General features: G+C 35.4%; 3 protein-coding genes across 5 annotated transcripts; all 3 read left to right on the top strand.

Annotated features, from left to right (window-relative positions):
• The first annotated feature begins 316 nt into the window (after positions 1–316).
• On the top strand, positions 317–4,497 carry LOC11412151 (uncharacterized protein YuxK). 2 transcript variants are annotated; one of them, XM_003613278.4, is made up of 3 exons: positions 317–729; positions 2,329–2,496; positions 3,908–4,497. In XM_003613278.4, exons 1-3 carry the CDS (start codon positions 453–455, stop codon positions 4,141–4,143), a joined length of 681 nt encoding a protein of 226 aa, XP_003613326.1. In that variant the 5' UTR covers positions 317–452; the 3' UTR covers positions 4,144–4,497. The 2 variants fall into 2 exon arrangements, with proteins under 2 accessions (XP_003613326.1, XP_039690829.1); XM_039834895.1 differs by lacking the exon at positions 317–729 and adding an exon at positions 736–2,237.
• A 757-nt stretch (positions 4,498–5,254) lies between these two features.
• Positions 5,255–14,494, top strand: LOC11426452 (putative disease resistance protein RGA3). Its single transcript, XM_024783483.2, has 4 exons — positions 5,255–6,950; positions 9,884–11,679; positions 11,895–12,066; positions 13,950–14,494. Exons 1-2 carry the CDS (start codon positions 5,466–5,468, stop codon positions 10,385–10,387), a joined length of 1,989 nt encoding a protein of 662 aa, XP_024639251.2. The 5' UTR covers positions 5,255–5,465; the 3' UTR covers positions 10,388–11,679; positions 11,895–12,066; positions 13,950–14,494.
• A 1,202-nt stretch (positions 14,495–15,696) lies between these two features.
• On the top strand, positions 15,697–20,208 carry LOC11415706 (putative disease resistance protein RGA3). Of its 2 annotated transcripts, none has more exons than XM_024783942.2 (3): positions 15,697–19,293; positions 19,587–19,719; positions 19,956–20,208. In XM_024783942.2, the coding sequence occupies exon 1, from the start codon at positions 15,735–15,737 to the stop codon at positions 19,035–19,037; it is 3,303 nt and encodes a 1,100-aa protein (XP_024639710.1). In that variant the 5' UTR covers positions 15,697–15,734; the 3' UTR covers positions 19,038–19,293; positions 19,587–19,719; positions 19,956–20,208. The 2 variants fall into 2 exon arrangements, with proteins under 2 accessions (XP_024639710.1, XP_024639711.1); XM_024783943.2 differs by having other exon boundaries at positions 19,875–20,208.
• Positions 20,209–27,109: the final 6,901 nt, after the last annotated feature.

Raw genomic sequence — 27,109 nt, 5'->3', positions numbered from 1 at the left:
AGAGAGTAACGTGAGAGAAAATTGTCATTTCTTTTTGCGCATCATAATTTTTCTGGTGTCCTTAAATCTGATTGTTGCAAAACACCTTCATCTTGTAAAAAAAGTGAGAACGGATCTACTTGGATTCAACTTATTTTGAGTTTATAAAAAAGAACTTATGCAAATAAATAAGCTTTTATGTTAATTCATAAGATCTTATTAATAAAAATAAGTTATTTTTTCAAAAATTATCTTAACAAGTTTATAAATAATACATTAATATATATTTATTTGTATAAACTGATTTACATAAACTCTAAAATAAACCAAACGTGTAAAAACAAGTTAAAAACATTTTACCAACAAGATTTCAAGGTTAGTGGAGTGTAGGAAAAGAAACACCGAACCATTTAGCGCTTATTTTTTGCAAACTTGCAATTTGCAAACACACCCCCTCAACACAAATCAAGAAGATGAATATGATTTCGAGAACCCTCGCTAGAAGCTTGACCGACACGTCAACAATCAGATCTTCATCACTTTCATTCCTCCGTACGCTGTCGTCCACTTCCGGCGCCGCCGTCTCCGACCCTTCTGTTACTTCCGTTGCGAAAGTTGTTGCTTCCACTTCCGTCGCTGCCGTCGCCGACGCTTCTGATTCTTCCGTTGAAAAGGTTGTTACTTCCACTCCTAGTTTGCTTCAACCTAGAGTTGTACTTTACGACGGCGTTTGTCATCTCTGTCACCAAGGTATTTCCTTTACTATTCTCATTCTCTGTTCTGTTCTGTATTGTTACTATGAACTGAGAATGAGAATGGTGTTTTCTTTTTGCTTCTTTGTTTATTCTGTCTAAAATTTTATATATGCCCAAATTAGGGTTTTAGAGTAAGATTGTAGCTTTTCCAATGTGTTGGCATATATTGGTGAAAGCTATGAATCACTGCCACTAAGGGAGTTGAGTAGCTCAGTAAATTGGTTTGAGCTAAAGACGTTAGAGTTAAATTCTATGAACTAAGATTGAGAATGGTGTTTCATTTTTGCTTATTGCTGGTTCTGTCTATAATTTTATATATAAAAAAGGGTTCCTTTTTATTTTTTTAGGAATGTCATAATTAGGGTAAGGTAAGATTATAGTTTGTACAATGTGTTGAAATATTGGTGAGCGCTATGAATCACTGACACTAACTCACACGTAGACGCTGTTAATCTCTGCAGTGAAGACACCTCTCGCTTAAAGCGTGTCCCAGTATCCGACACCTGCACAACATGTGTCAGACTAGTGTCCCAAAAAAATCTTTTTTTCCTTTGCTTCGACAGATTGGCATTATGCTTGTCCCAGTGTGCGACACACGTCGTTCATGTCTTGGCACAATGATTTAATTTTAAAAAAAAGCCGCAATATTGAACTCTTAGAGATTTGTTTACAATCACTTTGTGTCCATATTTGCTCCACATCAGCTGTATTTATCCAGAAAAAAACGTGATTTGAAGAATCATAGTGTAACTGCGTCTGCAATTGCAATTGCAGTTAGGACTGGCAAATGGCAGAGAATCTTCGTAACTTATGGTGTGTTTGGATTCACGGCCAAAACACCTTTTCCACGTCCCGAGGCAATTTTTAACGTGATTTAAAGAAGCTTCAAAAGGTAGCTTCTCCTCAAACGTGGGTTTTTGCCGCTGAATTGATAAATCAACCGCTTGCACAAAAATGCTATTAGGAGTTGAAGAATGTGTTTTTTATTTTGAATTGGTATTCATAATGTTGGGCAATTTGAACAGCCCAAGTTACAGAGCTAGTGATGTTCCTTAGTTGGTTATCCTTGTATTATGAACTGTTAGCATCCAATAGTCAACATTGAATAAGCTATTTTCAGTTTATAGTGTCAGACGTTAGAGTATAATTGTTATCATTTCGTGATGATGGGTTTAGCTGTGGCAAGGAAGCAGCTTATATTAAGTTTAATAAGATAGAATCGGAGAAACGAGTTGTTTTATACATTGTGTTTTCATTGCTATGTCATTTTTAATTTCCACTTTACGAGACATTAGCTTGGTCTTTGAATTATGCTTTCAGAGTATGGCTTTGTACGCTTAGTGCTTGTCAATGACTTTCCTGAAGTTGCCAGGCAACGGAAAAAAATTGGGAAAAGAATAAATAAATCGAGGCTTGAGACTGAGCTCTCATACGTCCTGACTTATTCTGTTCACCCTGTCAATATTCTAAATTCTATTATCTTATTCTTATGCACTGTTGCAGGTTTGTCCTCATTTGTTTGTGACTTCATGGTAGAGTACTAATCATTGGCCTCATGTTTTGTATTACATTTTTGACAATTCTGTATTGGCAGGAGTGAAACGGGTAGTCAGAGCCGACAAGGATAGGAAGATCAAATTCTGCTGCGTTCAGTCTAATGCTGCTGAGCCCTATTTGAGAGCATCTGGTCTCAAACGAGAGGATGTCCTACGTCGCTTTTTATTCGTTGAAGGCTTGAATGTGTTCTCTCAGGGATCTACTGGTTAGAATTCCCTCACTTATTTAATTTACTTCAACAATGTTATGTTCTTCTCTCTTAAATAACTTTGATTTAGGTATGCTTTTGTGTGCATACAATTTTAACACTCAATCCAGCAACTATATAGTAACATCGGAAGGACCATTCTAAGATTTGCTCTGTACACGGATACTTAATATTACTAACTCAATCTAGCAATCATGAATGTGTTACTCTGTTGAATTGACCAAGTAAAAAATGTTTCACTATTTGGTTGAAAGTGTGTTCTAGTGTTAAACTGTATGAAAAATCTTATAATATTTAGTATTATAGTATTATCTAGTACTTTTTGAATGGTTTCCATATTTCTTAGTTATTATCATGATTGCTTTTCCCTATTTTATTAGCGTTATGAGTTTAGTTCTAGTTTAGATAAAAGTTAGTGTTTGGTGTTTTATAATCATAAATCATGCCAAATCATATTTATAATGCAAACTATTGATTATTTCTATCTAGTGTTTTAAAACCCTCTGAATTTTAATAACTCAATCTCGCAATCATGAACTTGTTACTATGTTGAATTGACCATGTCGATAATTATTCACTAATGCCTATAAAGGGTGGCCTAGTGTGCTTGAGGCACACACTGCTGGTGAGGTCTGTAGGGATTGAAATCAATTTTCCTCTTTCTTCTCCTCCCTAGAACATCAGTAAATAATATAACAAGAGAGTGTTAGTTTTAAAGAGTAAGAATTTTGTTTGACTGAGATGTTATCTTTTGATTGGGGGAAAAAAGAAAAGGGACTAAGTTATTTCAATCCAATATGGAGAAGATGAGATCCCTACATCAGATATAAGAATTAAGAATCGATATACACTCTGTTTGGTTGATGAGAGGAAATGCAACGGAGAGAGGTGAAAAAGAGGAGAAAAAGGGATGGTTGGCAGTTTGGATGAAGAGAAAATGAGTTCCTTTATCATTCTTCTTTCTCATTATTTCGTAAATAACCAATCTAGATTGAAAAATTAGTTCACAATCTATTGTCCAAAGTAATATATCATACATTGATGATGCTTCTCATCTTCAAATAATTATATGAACTCTGACCTTTCAACTTGATTTTGTTGGTCAACTGTGTTAATTTTCTTTGGATTTTATATTCTGCTATAGTGTATGATGATGAATGAGCTTTCAATCTAAATGTAATGTGAATTTGCCAAAGGCATCCTTTGAGATAAATTATAAATATTTAGATCATTAAAGGTAAATCTGAAGTGAGTTTAAATTTAGTGAACGTGACAAAGGGTATCCTTTAGGACAAATTTTAAATATATAGGTCAACATATGTAACAGATTAACATGTTATTATATTCTCTACTTTGCTGTTTTCTTTGTCATTTTGTGTGAATCTAAGTATGATAAATTATTATGCAGCTGCATTGCGCGTACTGTCATACTTGCCATTACCTTACTCTGCTATAAGCTGTCTGTGGGTGATTCCAACTCCAATAAGGGATGCTGTGTATGATTATATAGCAAAAAATCGGTATGAATGGTTTGGAAAGGCTGAAGACTGTTTGGTTTTGCAAGAGAAGGAACTGCTTGAGCGTTTCATAGATAGGGATGAAATGATGAATCGAGATTTCAAGGTCAACCATGATTTACACTAACATTCCAGCTTTCTTTTTCCGTCCAACGGAAGAGCCTCCACAAGTAGTAGTATGCTTCACCTAACATCACTCACTATTTCTTTTAGTATAATTTTGGAATGCCATTCTTGAGAATCATATGAATAGCAGTGCAGAGTGTAGATTCGTCATTCATCTTACTTATAGGCTTTCTAGACGCTTTATTGTCCACAAGTTGAAATATTATTCATACATCTTACATTTCATTTAATACTTCTGCTTGTAATTTCGAAAGAGAACATTATGCATCTCCTAAAGAAAGGCGAAGTGTAAAACGAGAGCTGCAATGTAAAATTGTGATGCTTGAAATATGAATGTCATTTTGATTAAAAGAAATGTTTAGGCTCTTGAAAAATGTCTGAAAATAGTCACTTAAAAGTTAAAATTACAAAATCAGTACACATTCTCTCATGGTATTTTTTATAGAATTGTTTTGGTATGAAAAAATCACTCTGCCTTTTACATTTTTTTATACTATGCATTTGTCGTTACTCTAAAATAGTGTACATACACATATTGTATCATGTGAAAATTAATTGATTTTTCACCAAGGATACAAAATTAAATAGTCAATATTACCTTGTCATGTTTTCAGTTTGTTATCTTGTAAAAATTGGTTTTTTAGACACAACTTAAAAGTTATATAACTGCTTTTAACTTTTTTTAGAATTATTCTTTGGCGCTTGCTTTTTCTTAATTGAGCAATAGAAATCTAAGTAAACACATGTCATGTGGTGTATATATGAACATCACACCATTTAAAAATTTCTGTGGCTTTTGGATTTTTGTCAGAGAGACCAATTATTGAAACGTACAATAAGGGTGAGACCTATCAAAGTTAAAAGAAAAATTTAGTTTGAGGTGAAGTTGATCGATGAGTATAACTACTTCACTAATAAACTAATTCCCATAATTTTTTCACAAAAAAAAAAGAAGCAAATTTCCAGTATTAAAAAACTACTCTACTAGCTTAAATTACAGGTTACTTTTTTTATTTTACGGGATTATAGGGTTACTTTATTAAAATGTAAATATAGTAACGCCTTACGGTACAAATATTTCATTGAAGTGTTTTAATTTTTTCACCTATCCTTTGTATCTGGTTGTTTTCAAGAAATTTCCATAAAGAAGAAAATGCAGAAACTTCAAAGAACATTATTAGTGGCGGGACCCTTGTTGACTTGACGTAAAATTTTGCTATCATATACCAATCCTTAATTATTGTTAATCTTCTTGCTTGTTATTACCATACTCAATCATACAAACAAACCTGTACCTTCAATTTGTGATTTGGAACTTAGAAGATGGCTGAAGCTGTGCTTGAAGTTGTCCTTGACAATTTGAGCTCACTCGTTCAGAAGGAGATTGGCCTATTTCTTGGTTTCGAGAAAGACTTCAAAAGTCTTTCAAGCTTGCTCACTACAATCAAGGCTACTCTTGAAGATGCTGAGGAGAAACAGTTCACTTACAAAGCTATCAAGGATTGGCTGCTTAAGCTTAAAGATGCTGCTTATGTCCTCGACGACATCTTGGATGAGTGTGCCACTCAAGCATTGGAGATGGAGTACAAAGGATCCAAGGGTAAACCTTCGCATACGGTACAAAGCTTTTTCGTATCTTCTTTTCATCCTAAGCATGTTGCTTTCCGTTACAAACTTGCTAAGAAAATGAAAAGAATAAGAGAGAGATTGGATGAAATAGCTGAAGAAAGGAGTAAGTTTCATTTGACTGAGATAGTGAGAGAGAGAAGAAGCGGGGTTCTTGACTGGCGACAAACCACCTCAAATATCACTCAACCTCAAGTTTTTGGAAGAAATGAAGATAAGGATCAAATTGTAGACTTTTTGGTTGATGATGCGTATACTTGTGAGGATTTATCAGTCTATCCAGTAGTAGGTCTTGGTGGACTTGGGAAAACAACACTTGCCCAAGTTGTGTTCAATCATGAGAAGGTAGTCAAACACTTTGAGCTAAGAATTTGGGTATGTGTTTCAGAAGATTTCAGTTTGAAGAGAATGACAAAAGGCATCATAGAAGCTGCATCTGGCCATGCTTGTGAGGATTTAGATCTAGAGCCGTTGCAAAGAAAACTGTTGGATTTGCTACGAAGAAAAAGATATTTGCTGGTGTTGGATGATGTATGGGATGATGGACAAGAGAATTGGCAGAGATTGAAATCTGTATTGGCTTGCGGAGGCAAGGGTGCTTCGGTTTTGGTAACCACTCGTCTTCCAAAGGTTGCAGCAATCATGGGAACAATGCCCTCTCATGATTTATCAATGCTATCTGACACAGATTGCTGGGAATTGATTAAGCAGCGAGCATTTGGACCAAATGAGGATGAACGGCCCGATCTTGTGGTCATAGGGAAGGAGATAGTAAAAAAGTGTGGGGGAGTTCCTCTTGCGGCAAAAGCACTAGGAAGTTTCTTACGTTTTAAACGAGAAGAAAAGGAATGGCGCTATGTCAAGGAAAGCAATCTATGGAGTTTACAAGGTGAGAATTCAGTCATGTCTTCCTTGAGGTTAAGTTACTTGAATTTGCCGGTAAAATTGAGGCAGTGCTTTGCCTTTTGTGCACTTTTTTCCAAGGATCAAATTATAAGTAAGCAGTTTTTGATTGAGCTTTGGATGGCTAATGGATTTATTTCATCCAATGAAATACTGGAAGCACAAGATATCGGCAATGAGGTGTGGAATGAATTATATTGTAGATCATTTTTCCAAGATACCAAGACAAATGAATTTGGAAAAATTGTATCTTTCAAGATGCATGATCTTGTTCATGATCTTTGTGAGAGTTAACTTAAAATCAGGTTTCTGCACAATCGTGGCACGACAGCTGGGCTTCGCGGCACGATGGAGGTTTTAGTTTTTTGGGCAAGGCACTGGAAAAATCGTGGCACGATGGGGTCGCATCGTGGCACGATGGTGCGCTGGCGGATAAAAATAAAACATATTTTTGGGAGCAGATTTGTTACAGTTTTTGTTACAGATTTGTTACAAATTTTAGGCAGATTTGTTATAGATTTTAAGCAGGACTTTTACTATAAATATAGACCTTGTATCAAAGCAAACTTTGGGAGAGATTGAGATAGAGAGAAACACTATTAGGATTGGAGTCTCTTGGTTACGGGAAGAGATTGGGACTTTGGGTAGAATTAGGCGGAAGACTATTCTTGTAACCCATTGATTTCTCTTTGTAACGTTACTCATTAAATAGTGGATCGGAGGGCTGCTCTCTCCCCCGGACTAGGTCAGATTGGACCGAACTGGGTCAACAAATTCCTTTGTGTTCTTCTTCTTCTTTTGTTCTTCTCACAGTTGTTTTTCTACTTTTGGCTCGTATTTTATTATTCCATACGCTTTGATTTTGGTTGCTTAATTATCCCTTGCTCCACACATCAAGTTGTTATTGGTGTGATTTTTCGTCGAATTCACAACAATTGGCGCCCACCGTGGGGCAAAGGGTCGAAGGATAATTAAGTACCATGGGTTCAAAGTGGGATATCGAGAAGTTTACCGGAGATAACGATTTCGGGTTATGGAAGGTAAAGATGGAAGCGGTGTTAATACAGCAGAAGTGTGAGAAAGCTTTGAAGGGTGAAGGTTCGTTACCGGTCACCATGTCACAAGCGGAGAAGACCGAGATGGTGGACAAGGCCCGGAGTGCCGTTGTCTTGTGCCTCGGGGATAAAGTTTTGAGAGAAGTAGCAAAGGAAGCAACCGCGGCATCGATATGGGCAAAGTTGGAATCTTTGTATATGACAAAGTCTTTGGCTCATCGGCAATTCCTAAAGCAACAACTCTACTCATTCAGGATGGTAGAGTCAAAGGCCATCATGGAGCAACTTACGGAGTTCAACAAAATCCTAGATGACTTGGAGAATATTGAGGTGCAACTTGAGGACGAGGATAAAGCTATACTCTTGTTGTGTGCTCTACCGAAATCTTTTGAATCGTTCAAAGATACCATGCTCTATGGCAAGGAAGGCACTGTTACCTTGGAAGAAGTTCAAGCGGCTTTGAGAACCAAGGAGTTGACCAAGTCCAAGGACTTGACTCATGAATACGGTGATGGCCTAAGTGTCACAAGAGGGAATGGTGGAGGTAGAGGTAACCGGAGAAAGAGTGGAAACAAGTCAAGGTTTGAATGCTTTAACTGTCATAAGATGGGTCACTTCAAGAAGGATTGTCCGGAGATTAATGGTAATTCCGCACAAATTGTCTCTGAGGGTTATGAGGATGCGGGTGCTTTGATGGTGTGGTGTTGTTTGGAGGAAGAAGAAGGTGATGTGTCTCACCTTGGGATTGATGCCTAGTGGAGCGGTGGTCGTCTGGAGAGACGTTAAACACTCAACATCAGCCTGGAGAGGCGGTGGTAAGAATACTCATGATCTACCTGTTGAGGTGGAGTTTCAAGGTTGAAGACATAGTGGGATGTACGCATTTGCTAGTTGAGGTAGAGTACGCTCAGCGTGAGGTGGAGTTGAACACACCGGTAATGGTACGACTATGAAGACCTTGGGTGCTATGCTCTATGGTGAGCAAGGGGATTTCTTCATGAAGTTGGAGAATGTGTAGCACGGCTTGTGAAATTACTCTAAAAGCCAAGAGTGATTGGATGCAAGGTGATCTTCAAGGAAGCGGGAGATGTTCTGCGCTGAAGACGGTATGGTGAATGCTTGTGGGACTACCTAAAACTCCTAGTGTAGTTGGACTGCAAGGACCTTCGAGAAGGCGGAAGACATTCCGAGGGCTGAAGGGGTTGAGGTGTATACTTGTGGATTACTCTAAAAGCCAAGGGTGATTGGGTACAAGTAGATCTTCAAGGAAAGCGGGAGATGTCTCGTATTGAAGAGGTTATGGTATAAGTCTTGTAGAACTACCTGAAATTCCTAGCGTAGTTGGACTACAAGCATCTTCGAGAAGGCGGAAGACATTCCGATGGCTGAAGAGGTTGATGGTGTAAACTTGTGGAGCTACTTGGAGTAGTGGGAAGCAAGGGTTTGAGCAGCAAGGAGGTTGATGATCGGCATCATCACTGATTTGAAGTCAAGGTGGAGAATTGTGAGAGTTAACTTAAAATCAGGTTTCTGCACAATCGTGGCACGACAGCTGGGCTTCGCGGCACGATGGAGGTTTTAGTTTTTTGGGCAAGGCACTGGAAAAATCGTGGCACGATGGGGTCGCATCGTGGCACGATGGTGCGCTGGCGGATAAAAATAAAACATATTTTTGGGAGCAGATTTGTTACAGTTTTTGTTACAGATTTGTTACAAATTTTAGGCAGATTTGTTATAGATTTTAAGCAGGACTTTTACTATAAATATAGACCTTGTATCAAAGCAAACTTTGGGAGAGATTGAGATAGAGAGAAACACTATTAGGATTGGAGTCTCTTGGTTACGGGAAGAGATTGGGACTTTGGGTAGAATTAGGCGGAAGACTATTCTTGTAACCCATTGATTTCTCTTTGTAACGTTACTCATTAAATAGTGGATCGGAGGGCTGCTCTCTCCCCCAGACTAGGTCAGATTGGACCGAACTGGGTCAACAAATTCCTTTGTGTTCTTCTTCTTCTTTTGTTCTTCTCACAGTTGTTTTTCTACTTTTGGCTCGTATTTTATTATTCCATACGCTTTGATTTTGGTTGCTTAATTATCCCTTGCTCCACACATCAAGTTGTTATTGGTGTGATTTTTCGTCGAATTCACAACAATCTTGCTCAATCTATCGCTGAAGAGATCTGTCACATCACAAATGATAGTGGCGTACCAAGTATGTCTGAAAGAGTTCGTCATCTCTCAATTTGCATGTGGGACTCTTTTGGGAAAGTTGGTTCAATCAGGTTACATAACGTTGAATCGTTAAAGACATGTATATATTATGATGACCAACTCTCACCCCATGTATTCAGATGTTATTCTTTACGAGTGCTTGAATTCAAGAGAAAAGAAAAGTTGCCGTCTTCAATTGGTCGTTTAAAATATCTAAGGTACTTGAATCTTTCTTATGGAGGTTTCAAAACTCTTCCAGAATCCTTATGTACGTTGTGGAATTTGCAGATTTTAAAGTTAGATTATTGTCAAGAACTACAAAAGTTCCCTAATAGTCTGGTACACTTGAAATCTCTACAACATCTATATTTGAGAGGCTGCTATTCACTATCAAGCTTGCCCCCGCATGTAAGGATGTTGGCATCCTTGAAAACTTTAACACTGTAAGTAGTTGGCAAGAAAAAAGGGTTTCTTTTAGCAGAATTAGGACAGATGAACCTTCAAGGAGCACTTCACATTAAGCACTTGGAGAGAGTTAAAAGTGTAATGAATGCCAAGGAAGCTAATATGTCAAGCAAGTGTGTGGACAAGTTGCAATTGCGATGGGAGGTAAATGAAGAGTCACAATTACAGGAAAATGTTGAGGAGATTCTTGAAGTTCTTCAACCTCAAACTCAACAACTTCAAAGTCTGGATGTTTTAGGATATACCGGTTCCTGTTTCCCACTATGGATGTCTAGCCCTTCTCTAAAACATTTAAATACTTTACAACTCGTGCATTGCAAAAGTTGTTTACACCTTCCACATTTGGGGAAACTACCATCTCTAAAGAGTCTAACAATATCTAGTATGAGTCTTGTAAAATACATAGACGAGGAGTCGTGCGATAATGGAGTTGCAGGAGGTTTCATACGTCTAGAATATCTGGTTCTAGAGAAGCTGCCAAACCTGATAGCCTTATCAAGGGATGATAGAGAAAGCATACTCCCAAACCTTTCTAAATTTCAAATTACTGAATGTCCTGAATTGTTGGGCTTGCCTTGTCTTCCCTCTCTCATTGATATGTGTATACGAGGAAAATGCAACACGGATTTACTAAGTTCAATTCATAAACAAGTTACTCTTGAATCCCTTATGTTCCAATACAATGAAGAGCTAACTTGCTTTCCAGATGGGATGCTAAGAAACCTGATTTCTCTAAAAACATTTGACATTTTTTGGCTTTGCAAACTTGAGCAATTCCCATCCGAAATCCTTAACATTAGCACCATCCAAGAAATATATATCACAAAATGTGATAACCTGAAGTCATTGGCAGATGAAGTATTACAAGGATTGCACACTCTTAAAAAATTAAGCATAGAATTGTGCTCAGGAATAGAAGGTTTACACCTGGCTTTACAACATATGACTTCCCTTCAATCGTTGACATTGAGTTATCTTCCAAACCTAGCATCCCTACCTGACTGGTTAGGAAACCTAAGTTTACTTCAAGAATTATGTATTTCTCAGTGTCCAAAGCTGACGTGTCTTCCGACGAGCATTCAATGCCTTACTGGTCTTAAAAGTTTGGAAATTTATGGTTGCAGTGAGTTAGGGGAACGATGTAAAGAGAACACAGGTGAGGATTGGCCAAAAATAGCTCATGTGCAACATATTGTAATACAAAACATAGGAATGTTCTGCGGAAGAGGAGGAAGATCTTATTCTGTAGATTGGTGGGTTTAGATCCCTCAAATGTAAGTGCATGTGTCTATCAATATATTATGTTTTGGTCTTTGAAAATTGATATATATATAGAGAAATAATTTTGAAGTATATATTATGGTGGTAAACCCTATTTTGAAGCATTACAAATTTTGGGTTTGGTGGATGTCATTTATATTTGGGTATTTTTCATTTTGTTGAATGTTGGTGGCATTGAAGTGTCATTCCTGTGTTTTTGTTTTCACAGGCTTGGTGTTCAGATTTGCGCTTGCAAAACTGAAGGGATACAAATTTTGGGTTTTATTTCACTTCTTGGATCTGTGTCACTTGTTTGTTCAACCCCGGAAAATACACAACTGTGTTTGCTTCAATCCCAGCGCCAATTGTAGCATTATATCGCCTTTTATTTGCTTACATGGGTATGTATCATCTCTCAATATTTTTGCTTTCACTTGTCATAATTTAAATTATTTAAAGTACTTTGCTGATTATATTCTTATGTTGAGATGGTACTATACTTTTGAAATTTGAAATTTTTTGTGGAAATATATTGAAATAATTAGAAAGAAAGTGACGATATCTACCATAAGTTCAAGCTTGTTATTTCAGTGAAGCTTCAACTTTGTTTCTTTTCTTTGCCTGTCATTTTCTTTTAGCTATTTCCATAAAACAAACAAAAAGTACATAGAGACCTCAACAACTTCTTGCGAAATTTCTCAGATGATTAATCTATTCGTGGTTGGGCCTAACACAACCCAAAAACCAGCTTGTGAGGTCATCTTTTGTCCGATGTGGGACTCTTTAAAATAATCCTAGTGGGTACTAGTTGGCATAAAAAAGTCGTTAATGTTCATGCTTGATATTAGCACTTAAGTAAGAGAGGCATTGGAGCTAATGCTGTTCCTTATCTAGTGATCCTATGAGTATTTGTATTCTGAACAGTTAGCATTCGATCATCAGTATCCATTAAGTTATTTTCAATTTTATGTATATATATTGTTAGAGACTAGGGTAAAATTTATGTAATTTCTTGAGAATCGATTTAGCTGTGGGAATGTGGCAACTTCTATAATGTTGAATGAAATATATTCGGAGAAAGTAGGGCTGTTATAGATGGTGTTTTCAATGTTATACTATTTTCAATTGGCATTTTACGAGAAAGTAACTTGATCTTTAAATTATTCAAAATAAGGTTTTTTAGGCGTAATCGCTGGTCAGTCACCGACTGTGACTATCCAGTAGTTCCCCCAACCCCCCAGGGAAAAAAAGTAAAATGTGGTGCGAGACTGAGTTAACATGTTCTGTTTACCATGTCATTGTCAATATACCCCATTCAACTATCTTGTGCATTGTCATAGATTTGTTCCAATTGTTATATTACATTTCATTGTAGAATACAATTTTGATCATTAGCCTAATGTTTTTTATTACATGAAGATCAAATTCTGTTGCATCCGGTCTTGAACGAGAGGATGTCCTACATCGCTTTTTATTCATTCAAGGCTTAAGTGTATTCTCGTAGAGATCTACTGGTTAGAATACACTCACTTAATTTACTTCAACAGCCGTTATGTTCTTTTGTCTTTCTTTGAACTATTTTATTTACTGCGAACAGTTTTAACATTAAATCCTTTAAATATATTGCAACTTGAGAATGATTTTTCTAAGATTTTGTGTTCAATAGTTTGTAGATCTAGCAATCATAAATTTGTTACTGTGTTGAATTGACCAAGGTAGAAGTGTTTCACAATTGAGTAGAAAGGGAGGCCAAGTGTTAAACAGTATGAAAATATCTTGGTATTATTTTAGAGTGTTTCATGAATAGTTTCCACATTTCTTAGTTATTATTGATGATTGTGTTTCCATATTTTATTAGAATTATGAGTTTAGTTCTAGTTTAGATAATGATAGCATTTTACAATCATCAACCGTGTCAAACCATATTCTTAATGCAAAGTATTTATTCTTTCTTCCTCTTTTTATAAAAACCTCCGAATATTAATAACTATAAATGTTTCAAAATTTGTATCTGTTTCATAGAATGTGTAAATTTTCTGTTGTAGTCCGCATTGTACAATTTCGTATGATGATGAATGAGCTCTGAATCTAAATTTAGTGAACTTGCCAATGCCGTCCTTTCGGACAAATTTTAAATATTTAGATCGTTCATTTTATGTAACAGATGAGCGTGTATGTTAATTACTGTCACTACTCTGTTGTCAATCTCATTGCGACATTATTGTTATGCAGCATCATTGTGTGTCATTTGTGTTAATCTCACTGTGACATTATTGTTATGCAGTTGCATTGCGCGTACTGTCATACTTGCCATTACCTTACTCTGCTCTCAACTGTCTGTCGGTGATTCCAACTCCAATAAGGGCTTCTGTGTCCGATTATATAGCAAAAAATCGGTATGAATGGCTTGGTAAGGTTGAAGACTGTTTGGTTTTGCAAGAGAAGGAGCTGCTTGAGCGTTTCATAGATAATGATGAAATGATGAATCAAGATACGTAGTCTCTTAGCTGCTTCCTCATAGATATCTTATACTAACATTTCAGCTTCATTTTTGTTATCTTAGAGTCAATAATAGGGTGGTGTAGTGAGAAAGATAGCATGCTAGGGTGGTGGCAATGGAGAGACTATGCAGCCTATTCTCAATCTGTATCATATACTCTGTATAAATCCTGTAGAGGGCGTGTTATTAAAAAGAGTAAAAGTTGGTCTTATACTTTTAAAAACTGTGGAATCAAGTTTAGGTCCTGTTGTATTGGAGCTTATGTAATAACATACGTACTTGTGATACTGTATTGGATTTAAGATTTATTTTCCCCCGAAAAATCAAACAAAACCGACTTGTTAAACCCAGACCTGTTCCCTCCTAATGCTCCTTTGTCTATCAGTATCACCGTTGATATATAAACATTGAGTTTACTGAGTTTTCTAAGTGTTCAAATATATATGATACTCATTAACCATAACTCAAAGGGCGTTCCAATTTTAATATAAAATTTGTGCGAGTCTTAATGTAAAATTTGTGCATGAGAATGTGATAACATTTTTCTAATTTTTATGGCTTGAAAAATTGTTTGACATTGACACACATTATAGTTTTTGATAAAACATTGACAGACATTTTTTATACCCAGAAATATTTGTTTTTCAACCCAGTAATAAACGCAAGTAAAATTATTCCTTCACAGCGCACTCACCAACACAACTAAATAGCTTATATACTGACATAAATACAAGTGATACTGTAATGAATGATTGTGAATTTAAGACTCGAAAGAATCATTCCTTGCTTCTAAAACAACCATGCTCCTTCTTCCATACTCGCTCACTCACCAACACAAGCAAATAATTCACCCTATTTTCGTACAGCAAAATATGGAACTGCTGACTTTGTTTTCCTGTGGAATTTTATTTATATGCATTGACGGCGTAAAATTATTTTACGCATGCATACAATCATTTGTTGCCACATCTTGTAATGTGTTTGAAAACATATGACTGGTTATATTCATTAAATGATGTGGCAACGTATGATTGGATGCATGTGTAAAATAATTTTACATTGATGCATACAAATTAAACTCTTTCCTATGTGGGTATGAATCATCTACTCAACATTATTTCTTTCTTTTGTCTTAATTTCAATTAACTTGCTCATTATATTATTAGTGTTATGTTATAGAGATATTACTTTATTTTGGTAATTAATATGAAATTTTTGTGGAAGGAAATCAACCAACACATTCTTGATTCAAATAATTTGAAAGAAAATTCAAGATTGTTATATAAGTGAAGTTTCAACCTTATTATAATTTTCTAACATGAAAATTCCTTGTAGTCGTTTCCAAGAAATTTCAATCAAATAACAATGAAAAGTAGATAGAGACCTAAACAACTTTGTGCAAAATTTCAAAGATACATTAATCAGTGTGGGTCACCTGTTGACTTCACAGACTCAAACCATAACATCTCCTACCACTTACACTTTGTTAGTCTTTGTTTCTGATATTAATTTCTCAACAAAACAAACTCTTTTCCATTTACATTCTGTGAGCTGAAATTCACTTGAATCATGGCTGAGGCTGTCATTGAAGTTGTCCTTGATAATTTGAGCACACTCATTCAGAAGGAGCTTGGCCTATTTCTAGGTGTCGATCGTGAATTGAAAAGTCTTTCCAGCTTGCTAACTACAATCAAGGCTACACTTGAAGATGCTGAGGAGAAGCAATTCTCAAACAGAGCTATCAAGGATTGGCTGCTTAAGCTCAAAGATGCTGCTCACGTCCTCGATGACATCTTGGACGAATGTGCCACCAAAGCACTAGAACCGGAGTACAAAGGATTCAAATATGGACCATCACAAAAGGTACAAAGCTCTTGCTTATCCTCTTTAAATCCTAAGAATGTTGCTTTCCGTTACAAAATTGCTAAGAAAATTAAGAGGATAAGGGAGAGATTGGATGGAATAGCTGAAGAAAGGAGTAAGTTTCATTTGACTGAGATAGTCAGAGAAAGGAGATGTGAAGTCCTTGACTGGCGACAAACCACCTCAATTATTACTCAACCTCAAGTTTATGGAAGAGATGAAGATAAGAGTAAAATTGTAGACTTTTTGGTTGATGATGCTTCTAGTTTTGAGGATTTATCAGTTTATCCAATTGTCGGTTTAGGTGGACTTGGGAAAACAACACTTGCCCAAATTGTGTTCAATCATGAGAAGGTAGTCAACTACTTTGAGCTAAGAATTTGGGTATGCGTTTCAGAAGATTTCAGTTTGAAGAGAATGACAAAAGCCATCATAGAATCTACATCTGGTCATGCTTGTGAGGATTTAGAGCTAGAGCCGCTGCAAAGAAAACTTTTAAATTTGCTGCAAAGAAAAAGATATTTGCTGGTGTTGGATGATGTGTGGGACGACGACCAAGAGAATTGGCAGAGATTGAGATTTGTATTGGCTTGTGGAGGCAAGGGTGCTTCGATTTTAGTAACCACTCGTCTTTCAAAGGTTGCAGCAATCATGGGAACAATGCCCTTTCATGATATATCAATGCTATCTGAGACTGATTGTTGGGAATTGTTTAAACAACGAGCATTTGGACCAACTGAGGCTGAACGGTCAGATCTTGCAGTCATAGGGAAAGAGATAGTAAAAAAGTGTAGGGGAGTCCCTCTCGCAGCAAAAGCACTGGGAAGTTTATTGCGGTTTAAACGAGAAGAAAAGGAATGGCGCTATGTCAAGGAAAGTAAGCTATGGAATTTACAAGGTGAGAATTCTGTCATGCCTGCGTTGAGATTAAGTTACTTGAATTTGCCGGTAAAATTGAGACAATGTTTTGCCTTTTGTGCACTATTTCCCAAGGATGAAATTATAAGCAAACAGTTTGTAATTGAGCTTTGGATGGCTAATGGATTTATTCCATCCAATGGAATGTTGGAAGCAGAAGATATTGGTAATGAAGCATGGAATGAATTATATTGTAGATCATTTTTTCAAGATACTCAGACAGATGATTTTGGACAAATTGTATATTTCACGATGCATGATCTTGTTCATGATCTTGCTCAATCTATCACAGAAGAGGTCTGTCACATTACAAATGATAGTGGCATACCTAGTATGTCTGAAAAAATCCGCCATCTCTCAATTTGTAGGAGGGACTTTTTTCGGAATGTTTGCTCAATCAGGTTACATAATGTTGAATCGTTAAAGACATGTATAAATTATGATGACCAACTTTCACCCCATGTATTGAGATGTTATTCTTTACGAGTGCTTGACTTCGAAAGAAAAGAAAAGTTGTCGTCTTCAATTGGTCGTTTAAAATATCTAAGGTACTTGAATCTTTCTTGGGGAAATTTCAAAACTCTTCCAGAATCCTTATGTACGTTGTGGAATTTGCAGATTTTAAAGCTAGACTATTGTCAAAATCTCCAAAAGTTGCCTAATAGTCTGGTACACTTGAAAGCTCTACAACGTCTATATTTGAGAGGCTGCATTTCACTATCAAGCTTGCCCCAACATGTAAGGATGTTGGCATCCTTGAAAACTTTAACACAATACGTAGTTGGCAAGAAAAAAGGGTTTCTTTTAGCAGAATTAGGACAGATGAACCTTCAAGGAGACCTTCACATTGAGAACTTGGAGAGAGTTAAAAGTGTAATGGATGCCGCAGAAGCTAATATGTCAAGCAAGTACGTGGACAAGTTGGAATTGTCATGGGATAGAAATGAAGAATCACAATTACAGGAAAATGTTGAGGAGATTCTTGAAGTGCTTCAACCTCAAACTCAGCAACTTCGAAGTCTGGGTGTTAGAGGATATACCGGTTCCTTTTTCCCAGAATGGATGTCTAGTCCTACTCTGAAATATTTAACTAGTTTACAACTTGTGCATTGCAAAAGTTGTTTACACCTTCCGCATTTGGGGAAACTACCATCCCTAAAGAGTCTAACAGTATCTAACATGAGTCATGTAAAATACTTAGACGAGGAGTCATGCAATGATGGAATTGCAGGAGGTTTTATATGTCTTGAAAAACTGGTTCTAGTGAAGCTGCCAAACCTGATAATTTTATCAAGGGATGATAGAGAAAACATGCTCCCACACCTTTCTCAATTTCAAATTGCTGAATGTCCTAAATTGTTGGGCTTGCCTTTCCTTCCATCTCTCATTGATATGCGTATAAGCGGAAAATGCAACACGGGTTTACTAAGTTCAATTCAAAAACACGTTAATCTTGAATCCCTTATGTTCAGTGGCAATGAAGCACTAACTTGCTTTCCAGATGGGATGCTAAGAAACCTCAATTCCCTAAAAAAAATTGAAATTTATAGTCTTTCCACACTTGAAAGCTTCCCAACTGAAATCATTAACCTTAGTGCTGTCCAAGAAATACGTATTACTGAATGTGAAAATCTCAAGTCATTGACAGATGAAGTATTACAAGGGCTGCACTCTCTTAAGAGATTGAGTATTGTGAAGTACCAAAAGTTCAACCAATCTGAAAGTTTTCAATACCTCACTTGTCTTGAGGAATTGGTGATCCAAAGTTGTTCAGAAATAGAAGTTTTGCATGAGAGTTTACAACATATGACTTCCCTTCAATCGCTGACATTGTGTGATCTTCCAAATCTTGCATCCATACCTGACTGGTTAGGAAACCTAAGTTTGCTTCAAGAATTAAATATTTCTCAGTGTCCAAAGCTGACGTGCCTTCCCATGAGCATTCAATGCCTTACTGCTCTGAAACATTTGAGTATTTACAGTTGCAATAAGTTAGAGAAACGGTGTAAAGAGAAAACAGGTGAGGATTGGCCAAAAATAGCTCACATTCAATGCATTGTAGTAAAAAACATCAGAATGTTCTACGGATAAAGAGGAGGAATTTACTCTGCAGATTGGTTTTAGAGCACTCAAATGCAACTTCATATGTGTATGCATATATTATGCTTTCCACTCACGGGAGAAACCGTTCTCCCACTGTATGGGTCCCATATGCATAGGAGATTTCTTGGTGCCATTTGGAAGTAATAGCAGGAGCAGTAAACCCCGTTTTGAAGCATTGTAATTTTGGGTTTGGTAGGTGTCATTTAGATTTGTCGGTGCTATCTTTGTTCAACCCTAGTAAAAGGTACGGTTATTGTTTTGTTGGATTTTATTATTCATATCATTCTTTGTTTCAGACTTCCTATGTTTTAACTTTTTATGATAGTAGCATGTATATTGAAAAAGTATAGATTGTGGCCGAGATTATGTTTCGTTCTTGAGTTTGTTCTTTAAGCTTGAGAAAGTTAATTCTTTTTATTTATTTCAATCTTTTGTATTTATCTGTTTCTTAGCCTCATGACTATCCGAACATGTACTAATCTTTTGTTTTCTTCTTAAAAACTGATTCTTCTGTATTTACTATTGTGTCTACTTTAGGAAAAGAACATGTCAAAGCCATAGGCATACAAGAGGATTTAATGTATGCTTTCAAAAATGTTCTGTCATGGAAGAATCTTCAGCCTTGCTTTCTCTGTTGGAATTGGTGATATTCTCTTTGGTTACTACATTGGTAAGTAGCAAACATTTTGTATTATTATACTCCATTTCGTTCACCTTTTTTCTTTGTCAAATCGCTTTCTCCCGAGGCTCTGATTAATTTATATCTATCGTTTGGATTTCTTATTTGTCATTTATAGATATTCATATTAATTTTAATGTATACAGAGTTTATGCACAACATTTATAAAAGTGATCTTATTCATGACTCAACCAACTATGATATTAATTGAGGATCTATTGGGACAGGAATTCAGATGCAAACTACATGAATGGAAAGTTTCTGCACGAAGGAAGCGTTGATGCATGGATCCAAATTCTCTGAACTGTTGGCATAAATTTTGTACAAAAGGAAGCTTACTTCCATGACAAGTTATCGAGTAAACTTTTTGTTAGTTAGTTATCTGTAGTTAGCAATTCGTTTCATTAGTTAGTGGCTGTATAAGTTTGTAATCTAACTAGCTAATTTTCAATCAGAGAATTCTCAATTTTCTCTCTCAGATTTCTAATTTTGCATCAAGTATTTTGTTACTGGTATAGATATTATTAGCATACTAATGCTCAATGTCCAAACAACAAATACATCCACAATAATAAGTTATATTAATCTCCACTAGATTCGGTGTATGAAGGTAGCAATCACTTAGTGAAGTCAGAAAGTCTTGCCACCATAACATAAGAAGAGAAATTGTTTTCAAGATTTGAACTCATTATGACCTCTTAAGTTACAAGATATCAACTTTACTGTTTGCTAAAAGGGTCTTCCTTGAATTACATAAATGTGTGAGAAGATAAAATAATCTGAAAGCAAATAAACCTTTAAACAAATAACATGAAATTCCCTCTACAAAAACATGAAATTCATTTTTTTTTTTGTATTTGCCACTTAAAACTAGTATTCATATTTACAAGTACTTAAAACATGACAATGACAGAAGAGATCAAATATCTTTTCCATTCCATTTCCACTTAAAATTGGCATCCTATTTTGTAATGAAACTTGACACTTGTATCCTTTTACATAAGGCTTTTCTTCTTATGTCATTTAATCATTCAAACGTGAAGAAAAAGGATTCATATGCTTTTTTTTTTCATTTCATCACTTTTTTCATCTTTCAAGGATTTACGAGTATGAATGAGCTGGGCTGTAGGGGATATTTAGCTGTCTAGTACTCTCTAAAACAAGTTTAGAAGTCTGATGCTCCAAATCTTTTAAACGGCAAAAAGTCTCTCGGAGAGTGAAAGCCTTCCCACCTACGAACAGAGTGCACCTAAACTCTGCATTATCTGGTCCTTCATTTTGTACCTGAAACATAGGAGGTGCCATTTGAGCCTTTCCAATGAACTCTATCAAACAACTCTTGTGTGTGATTCTTTAAAAGCACATAACAAAACCATTTCACCGTATTTATAAAAATCCATAAAAACAAAAACATTCCACCATATTACAACAACAAAAATATTCATAAAAGTCTATAACACGAACATTAAATCAACTATATTAATGATTTTATATACCACTATCACAACAAGCATATATTCATAGCTCAAAGTACAAACTTAAAAACATTTAGCCATAACCAAATAGCAAAGTTTACAAGAACCAAACTAAACTGATTTTGAAGTTCAATGCGTTACTGAATTTTTTTTCCAGCATATGTACTTCTAAACTGAATTTGCACGGGTCTTTTATTTATTTTTTTCAGCTTGACTTCCTTCTATGATGTTCCATCGAGCTAAAACCCTAATTAAATTAAAGCAAATGTTTAAAACCCTTGGTCTTAAAAAAATACTATGTTCTTCATTCCTTTCTACAGCTACTGCCTTTTGGTTGTCGGAAGGTGTTGTTTTTAGCTCAATCAACAAAGAAAACCAAAGAACAAATTTGTTACCTAAATACCCATTTCTTCCCTTTCTAGCAACATTCACAATCAAACCAAAAGAAAACCTAAATTTTGATCGAGAGATGCAGCAGAAACTAATATCTAACAAACCCAGAAAGGAACGACTCAAGCGATCAAACATTTTACCAAAACTGATCAAGAGAAAAAAACACATAAAAAAATGATTCATGAAACGAAACACTAATTCAAACTCGAAGGCAACCAAAAAATGAAGGGTGGAGGAAGATGGGTTTGAATGGATATGATTATCTATTGTTGAATCAGAAACATAATTTTTTTAAACCTATTATTTGAGTGTAAAAGAGATTCAGTGCACGATATTTATAGACTTGCTTTAGAGTTTCTAACAATGAAGTTCTCTGCAAACATCGTGCACTGAAACTCCTTACAGTCTAAAAAGGTTGGAAAACTTATTGGAAGAAGCCATAGAAACAATGCAGATGAATAAGAGTCTTTTATATACCTTTTGTTTGTGCGGTTTATGATATGACCATTCTTCAATCGGTTTATGCTGGGTATGGTGGTTATTTTTATATGTAGAGTTTTTGTTATTTGTTATACTGGGAGGTCTCACCTACTATGAATTCTTCACCTACTTGTAATTTATAATACAGAATCTATCTATCTATGAACTTTGAAAGTAACCCCAAATACACGTCCGCCTTCCCGCTCTTTTTATTGTACTAACGTTTGAAAATGTATGAACGAGATATTCTTTTATGAAATTTTGATTTAGATTAAAAGAATATATATAAATATAAACGTTTGTTGTTTTCAAATTCAAATTATAACAAATTAAACTAATCATATTTATCTATTTCAACGACATCAACAATATAACAAAAATTATAATCTAAATTTTTATCTTTTTAATGTCACCAGCAACAATCGTTATTATAGAAAATAGTTTAAGAGTATAATTGAGATAATGAAAAGTCAGCACAAAATCTCATATTTTCTTTATATATAGTAAGTATAGATATACTAGTTTGTTATACCTTTTAAAGGATAAAAGATAAAAGTTGAACATATACTAATATCGTGTTTGTTTCACTTTTTTATTTTATTTTGAATTCACTCCACCCATTATCTTTTTTAAAGAATAAAAGATAAGGAAAAAAGTCCGATATATCATGGACAATAATGGTTGGGCTTAGTTACACTTTTTTTTTTAATATTTGAATTTACTCTTATTTATTTGTTATACGAGTCATTTGTATTGAAAATTGAAGGTATTTTGGGAGTAGAAAAAGGCCGCCCACTTAAGCCAACTTATGAGATATGGGATAGAATAAATCGTACCTTTGGAGACAGTGTAAAGTCCCCTTATATAGAGTCATTGCTCGGCAGTTACGGTTGCATGACGAACGTTATAGAATGGCAATCATGACGAACGTTATAAATTATGTTTGAATTGGGGCACCGTGTTGCTGCGATCATCCCCCTCGCGAGGAGGGGGTGTGAAGTAATTAATTGGCCCAATGATGGATTGGGCCTGTTTTATTGAGCTTGGACTATTGTGAGCATAGGCCTTTGGACATTCCAGAACAATAACCCCCCAAGTCGTTGCTCTAATGTGATGACTTCGAGCAATAGTTAGATCCTATGCGAGGATAGATATTATGTTCGTGGGGGATTAAGTTATGAGGAGTGTGGTGCTCGCCTAACACTTGTGATTTGTGCGAAAACTACTAGTTTTAGGAGTAACGAGGATTGGTGGTTCGTTAAGAATCGTGCTCGTATAAGGATTTGTTCTTGCAAGAAGCTAGTGAATTCGATGTTCGACTTGGAACCGTTTTTTGTAATATGCTCGCAGGGAGTTGGTTAATTCGAGAAGAATTGTGCACGTAGAGACAAATGACATTGATGCTCGTTGGAGAGTCTTTTATTTATTTATTTTTTTTTTTTTTGATAAAGCACAAAAAACACTAAATGTCAGGATTAGGGGCCTGAACACATATACACATGGTCAATACCCCAAAGCCAAACTAAGGCAAAACACTCTAAGCTGGCAGATAGCTACATGATACAATAAAGCCTACAAAAAGAAGGATAAAGCAAATAAAAGGAAACTAGCAAACAGAAGCATTTCAAAATATTATTCTAGCCAATAACAGCGAAACAACAACAATTTCATTTTTTATAGGCTTTGGAAATTCCACTCTTGGCGCGGGTGTGAATGCAATCATCTTGTAGCCCTCTAGACTGTTGCAATTTGTTGTTCTTCTTCTGTCTATTTGAAACAACAGGAGTAAATGCCTGGTTAGCACGATCATCCTCTACATAACTCTGATCATGATCCACTGATGAAATATCCCCCCAAATCGTTTTTAAAATTTCAACACTTCTTAAAGCAACCTCACTATGTATAGGAACAATGCTGATGTCTTTTTGTGTTGTATTCTTCACTAGTTGGAAGTGAGATCCTTCTCTAAGGAATGATCAATTTCTTCATCAGCAAGGTCTCCCCAAAACTTTGGCATCAAGGCCACATTGTTCTGAGCTGCATTAGATGAAGAAACTGTAGTTTCCAATCCAGTATTCGCAAGTTCTAAGACAGGAAAAACAGGAAGCTTATCACGTGTCAGAGAAGTGTGATAGATAGTGATAGGCTGGGGCAAAGGCTGCTGCAAAGAAGAGCCTATTACTTTAGGAATAACAGGATCTAGGAGTCTTTTATTTGGAATGTTCGCGACGAGCCAATTTGTTTCCATTAAAAGGATCCTTCTTGCGGGGAGCTAGTGATATTTTGGCTTACAAGCGACGTTCAGTAACGATTTTACCTTGTGCTCGTAAAAATATTATGCCCGTGATTGGATGTGACTATTTGGTACCATCATAGACGATATAATTGTTTTTTCTCTTAGAATTTGTTGTTAGCATCTTGTGCATGAGATTGAGGGGACATGACCTTTGGTGACTAAGCGCCATGTGCTAGTAATGTACTTAATTACTGATGATGCAAATTCGCAAGTACACCAAATTGTAACAAGTAATAAAAAAAAGTAAGTTATCGTCTCCACAAGAATTGTCATTCAACGAAGAAATTAACAAAATTTATTGATTAAAAATAGTAAAAAAAAGAATAAGGTTTTGCAAGTTTAAATTGTTTACAGAATAAGAGTAGTAGTTTGATTGCAGAAAATTAAAAGGGGTTGATTTAGATGTTTAATGGTGATTAGGATTCTATGAATCTCCTCTGTCTTCTTCGTTGGATTTAGTCCTTAGGAACCCTAATAAATTAAACTTTCATATTCATATGTTATTCGGAGAAATTAGAGGTTGTTAATCTCATAACCCGATATCAGTTCAATGGTCTAGGTTTGTCAGACCTAGTCTTGAAAAGCATTGGAAAATACAAAACATAGAAAACATAGTTTAGGAATGGATAAAGAAATTCCATTACTTGAATTCAACAAATAAATAGTGGTTCATCTAGAAATCCTAATCATTAGAGGTTTAGTTACACATGATAACAAACATCATTGCAAAAGAAAAGAAAAGCATACTCTAGAGCAAGGTTGTCAAAAGAAAAGCATATCATTCTTTGTTTCAGACTTCTATGTTTTAACATTTTATGTTTGTTGGCTGTATATTGAAATAGTATAGATTGTGGCCCAGATTATGTTTTGTTCTTGTATTTGTTCTTTAAGCAGGAGAAAGTTAATCCTTTTTATTTATTTCAATCTTTTGTATTTATCTGTTTCTAAGCCTCATGACTATCCAAACATGTACTCATCTTTTGTTTTCTTCTTAAAAACTGATTCTTCTGTATTTATTATTGTGTCTACTTTAGGAAAAGAACATGTCAAAGCCATAGATAGAAGGAGGCATAAAAGCGGCTAGTATTTAGAAACTAAATATATAAATTATCATTCAAACTACATTTACATGGTCTTTCATTTTCCAATGCTTTCAAACAACATTTACACAATAGACAAGAACTCCAGAATTACACAGAGAAATATATACTCGTGTAAAGTACGGATGGACAATACAGCAAGGGTGCCTGCGATGTGCTCCCCATGTAAGCTTAGAGTATGAGATTAAACATAAAGTATGTTTCATAAATGCAACTGCTTAAAATCCATCTACAACAATTCACATCCAATTTATCAGTAGACACAATTATACATCACTAAATATGTAGAGAAGTATGATTTTTTTTGGTCAAAATTTATTCTATTTAGAGGAGTCCAAAGAAAAGTTTTGAATGAAATATATTTTAAGGAAATAATCTTCAAATGTTTGGAAATATATTTTAACTTTCATGCTATATTATAACTTAGTATTTTCCTTTTGATTTGCAGGGGGTTGAAGCATTTTCTGATTATCCAAAGCTCTATAGAAATGCTTCTTCCTCTTCAAATATTAGCAGCTTTACTTTGCAAAGTAGTTCTACAAATTTTGATTAGATAAAAAATTGTATAAAAAGATCGATGATTACTATTGGTCTTATTCGTTTACATGTTATGATATGTATCAGAAATAAATAGAAAAGAGGAAGAGAAGACAATATATGAAGCACATGATACTTAACTTGCAATACAAGTCACACTCTAGATAGCTTAACTTCATTTGTACTTTCACTTGCATTTAGCTTACATGTAGTTAGTTATGACAGTTATAATGAGCTGTCACTAATCAAGTGTATATAACCTCATCTCTTGTACAATTCTGGGGCAATGAATCATTATTCAGTTTTATATCTTTGAGTCCATCTTCTTTCGTCATGATTGAGTTTTGCTCTAAATATGCTTGGGGTTAGGGCTAGCATGGGAGGAAGAATGGAGAGATTAACGATGAGACAAGCCTCTGAGCACCAAGGGAGAGAGGAAAGGTAAAAATAAATGCTTCAGCTTGAAGAAGAAAATCCATCTCTAGGGCATCAAAGAAAACAACTTAACACTGTTGTTGTGACTGCTCAAAACAATGTTGAACAAAAAGGTCCCATGAAAATGTATGACAAAGTGAATTAGTGGATCTCGATCTTGAATTTTTGGATCTTTTTTCTATTTATTTGTATAATATTCATTAAACGATGTGCCAGCATGTTATTGAATGCGTGTGTAAAAAAACTTAACACCGACCGTGCATACAAATTAAACTCTATTATATTATTATAGAGATAGTCATAATAGTTTACTATTGAAATTTGAATTTTCTGTAGGGAAAAAAAAATTAACCAACACATTCAAATAATTAGAAAGAAATTCAAGCTTGTTAGTATCACAGTGTGAAGTTTTAACCTTGATTCTTTTTTTCTACCCTGTCATTTTCTTATCGCTGTTTCCTTGAAATTTCAATCAAGTAACAATAAAAAGTATATACATCAATAATAATAATAGTGGGTCAGTTTTTGACTTCACAAAGTGGAAACAAAATATCTCCTACCACTCATTCCTTGTCAATCTTGTTTTCTGATAATACCACTTCATTTCTCAACCAAACTAACTATCTTCCATTTACATTTTTTTTGAGTTAGAATTCACTTGAAAA

The sequence above is a fragment of the Medicago truncatula genome, chromosome 5 (genome assembly GCF_003473485.1).
Source record: "Medicago truncatula cultivar Jemalong A17 chromosome 5, MtrunA17r5.0-ANR, whole genome shotgun sequence".
NCBI classification, from domain to species: Eukaryota; Viridiplantae; Streptophyta; class Magnoliopsida; order Fabales; family Fabaceae; genus Medicago; species Medicago truncatula.
Note: the sequence above shows the minus strand (reverse complement) of the source record. Positions and strands in the feature narration are given on the sequence as shown.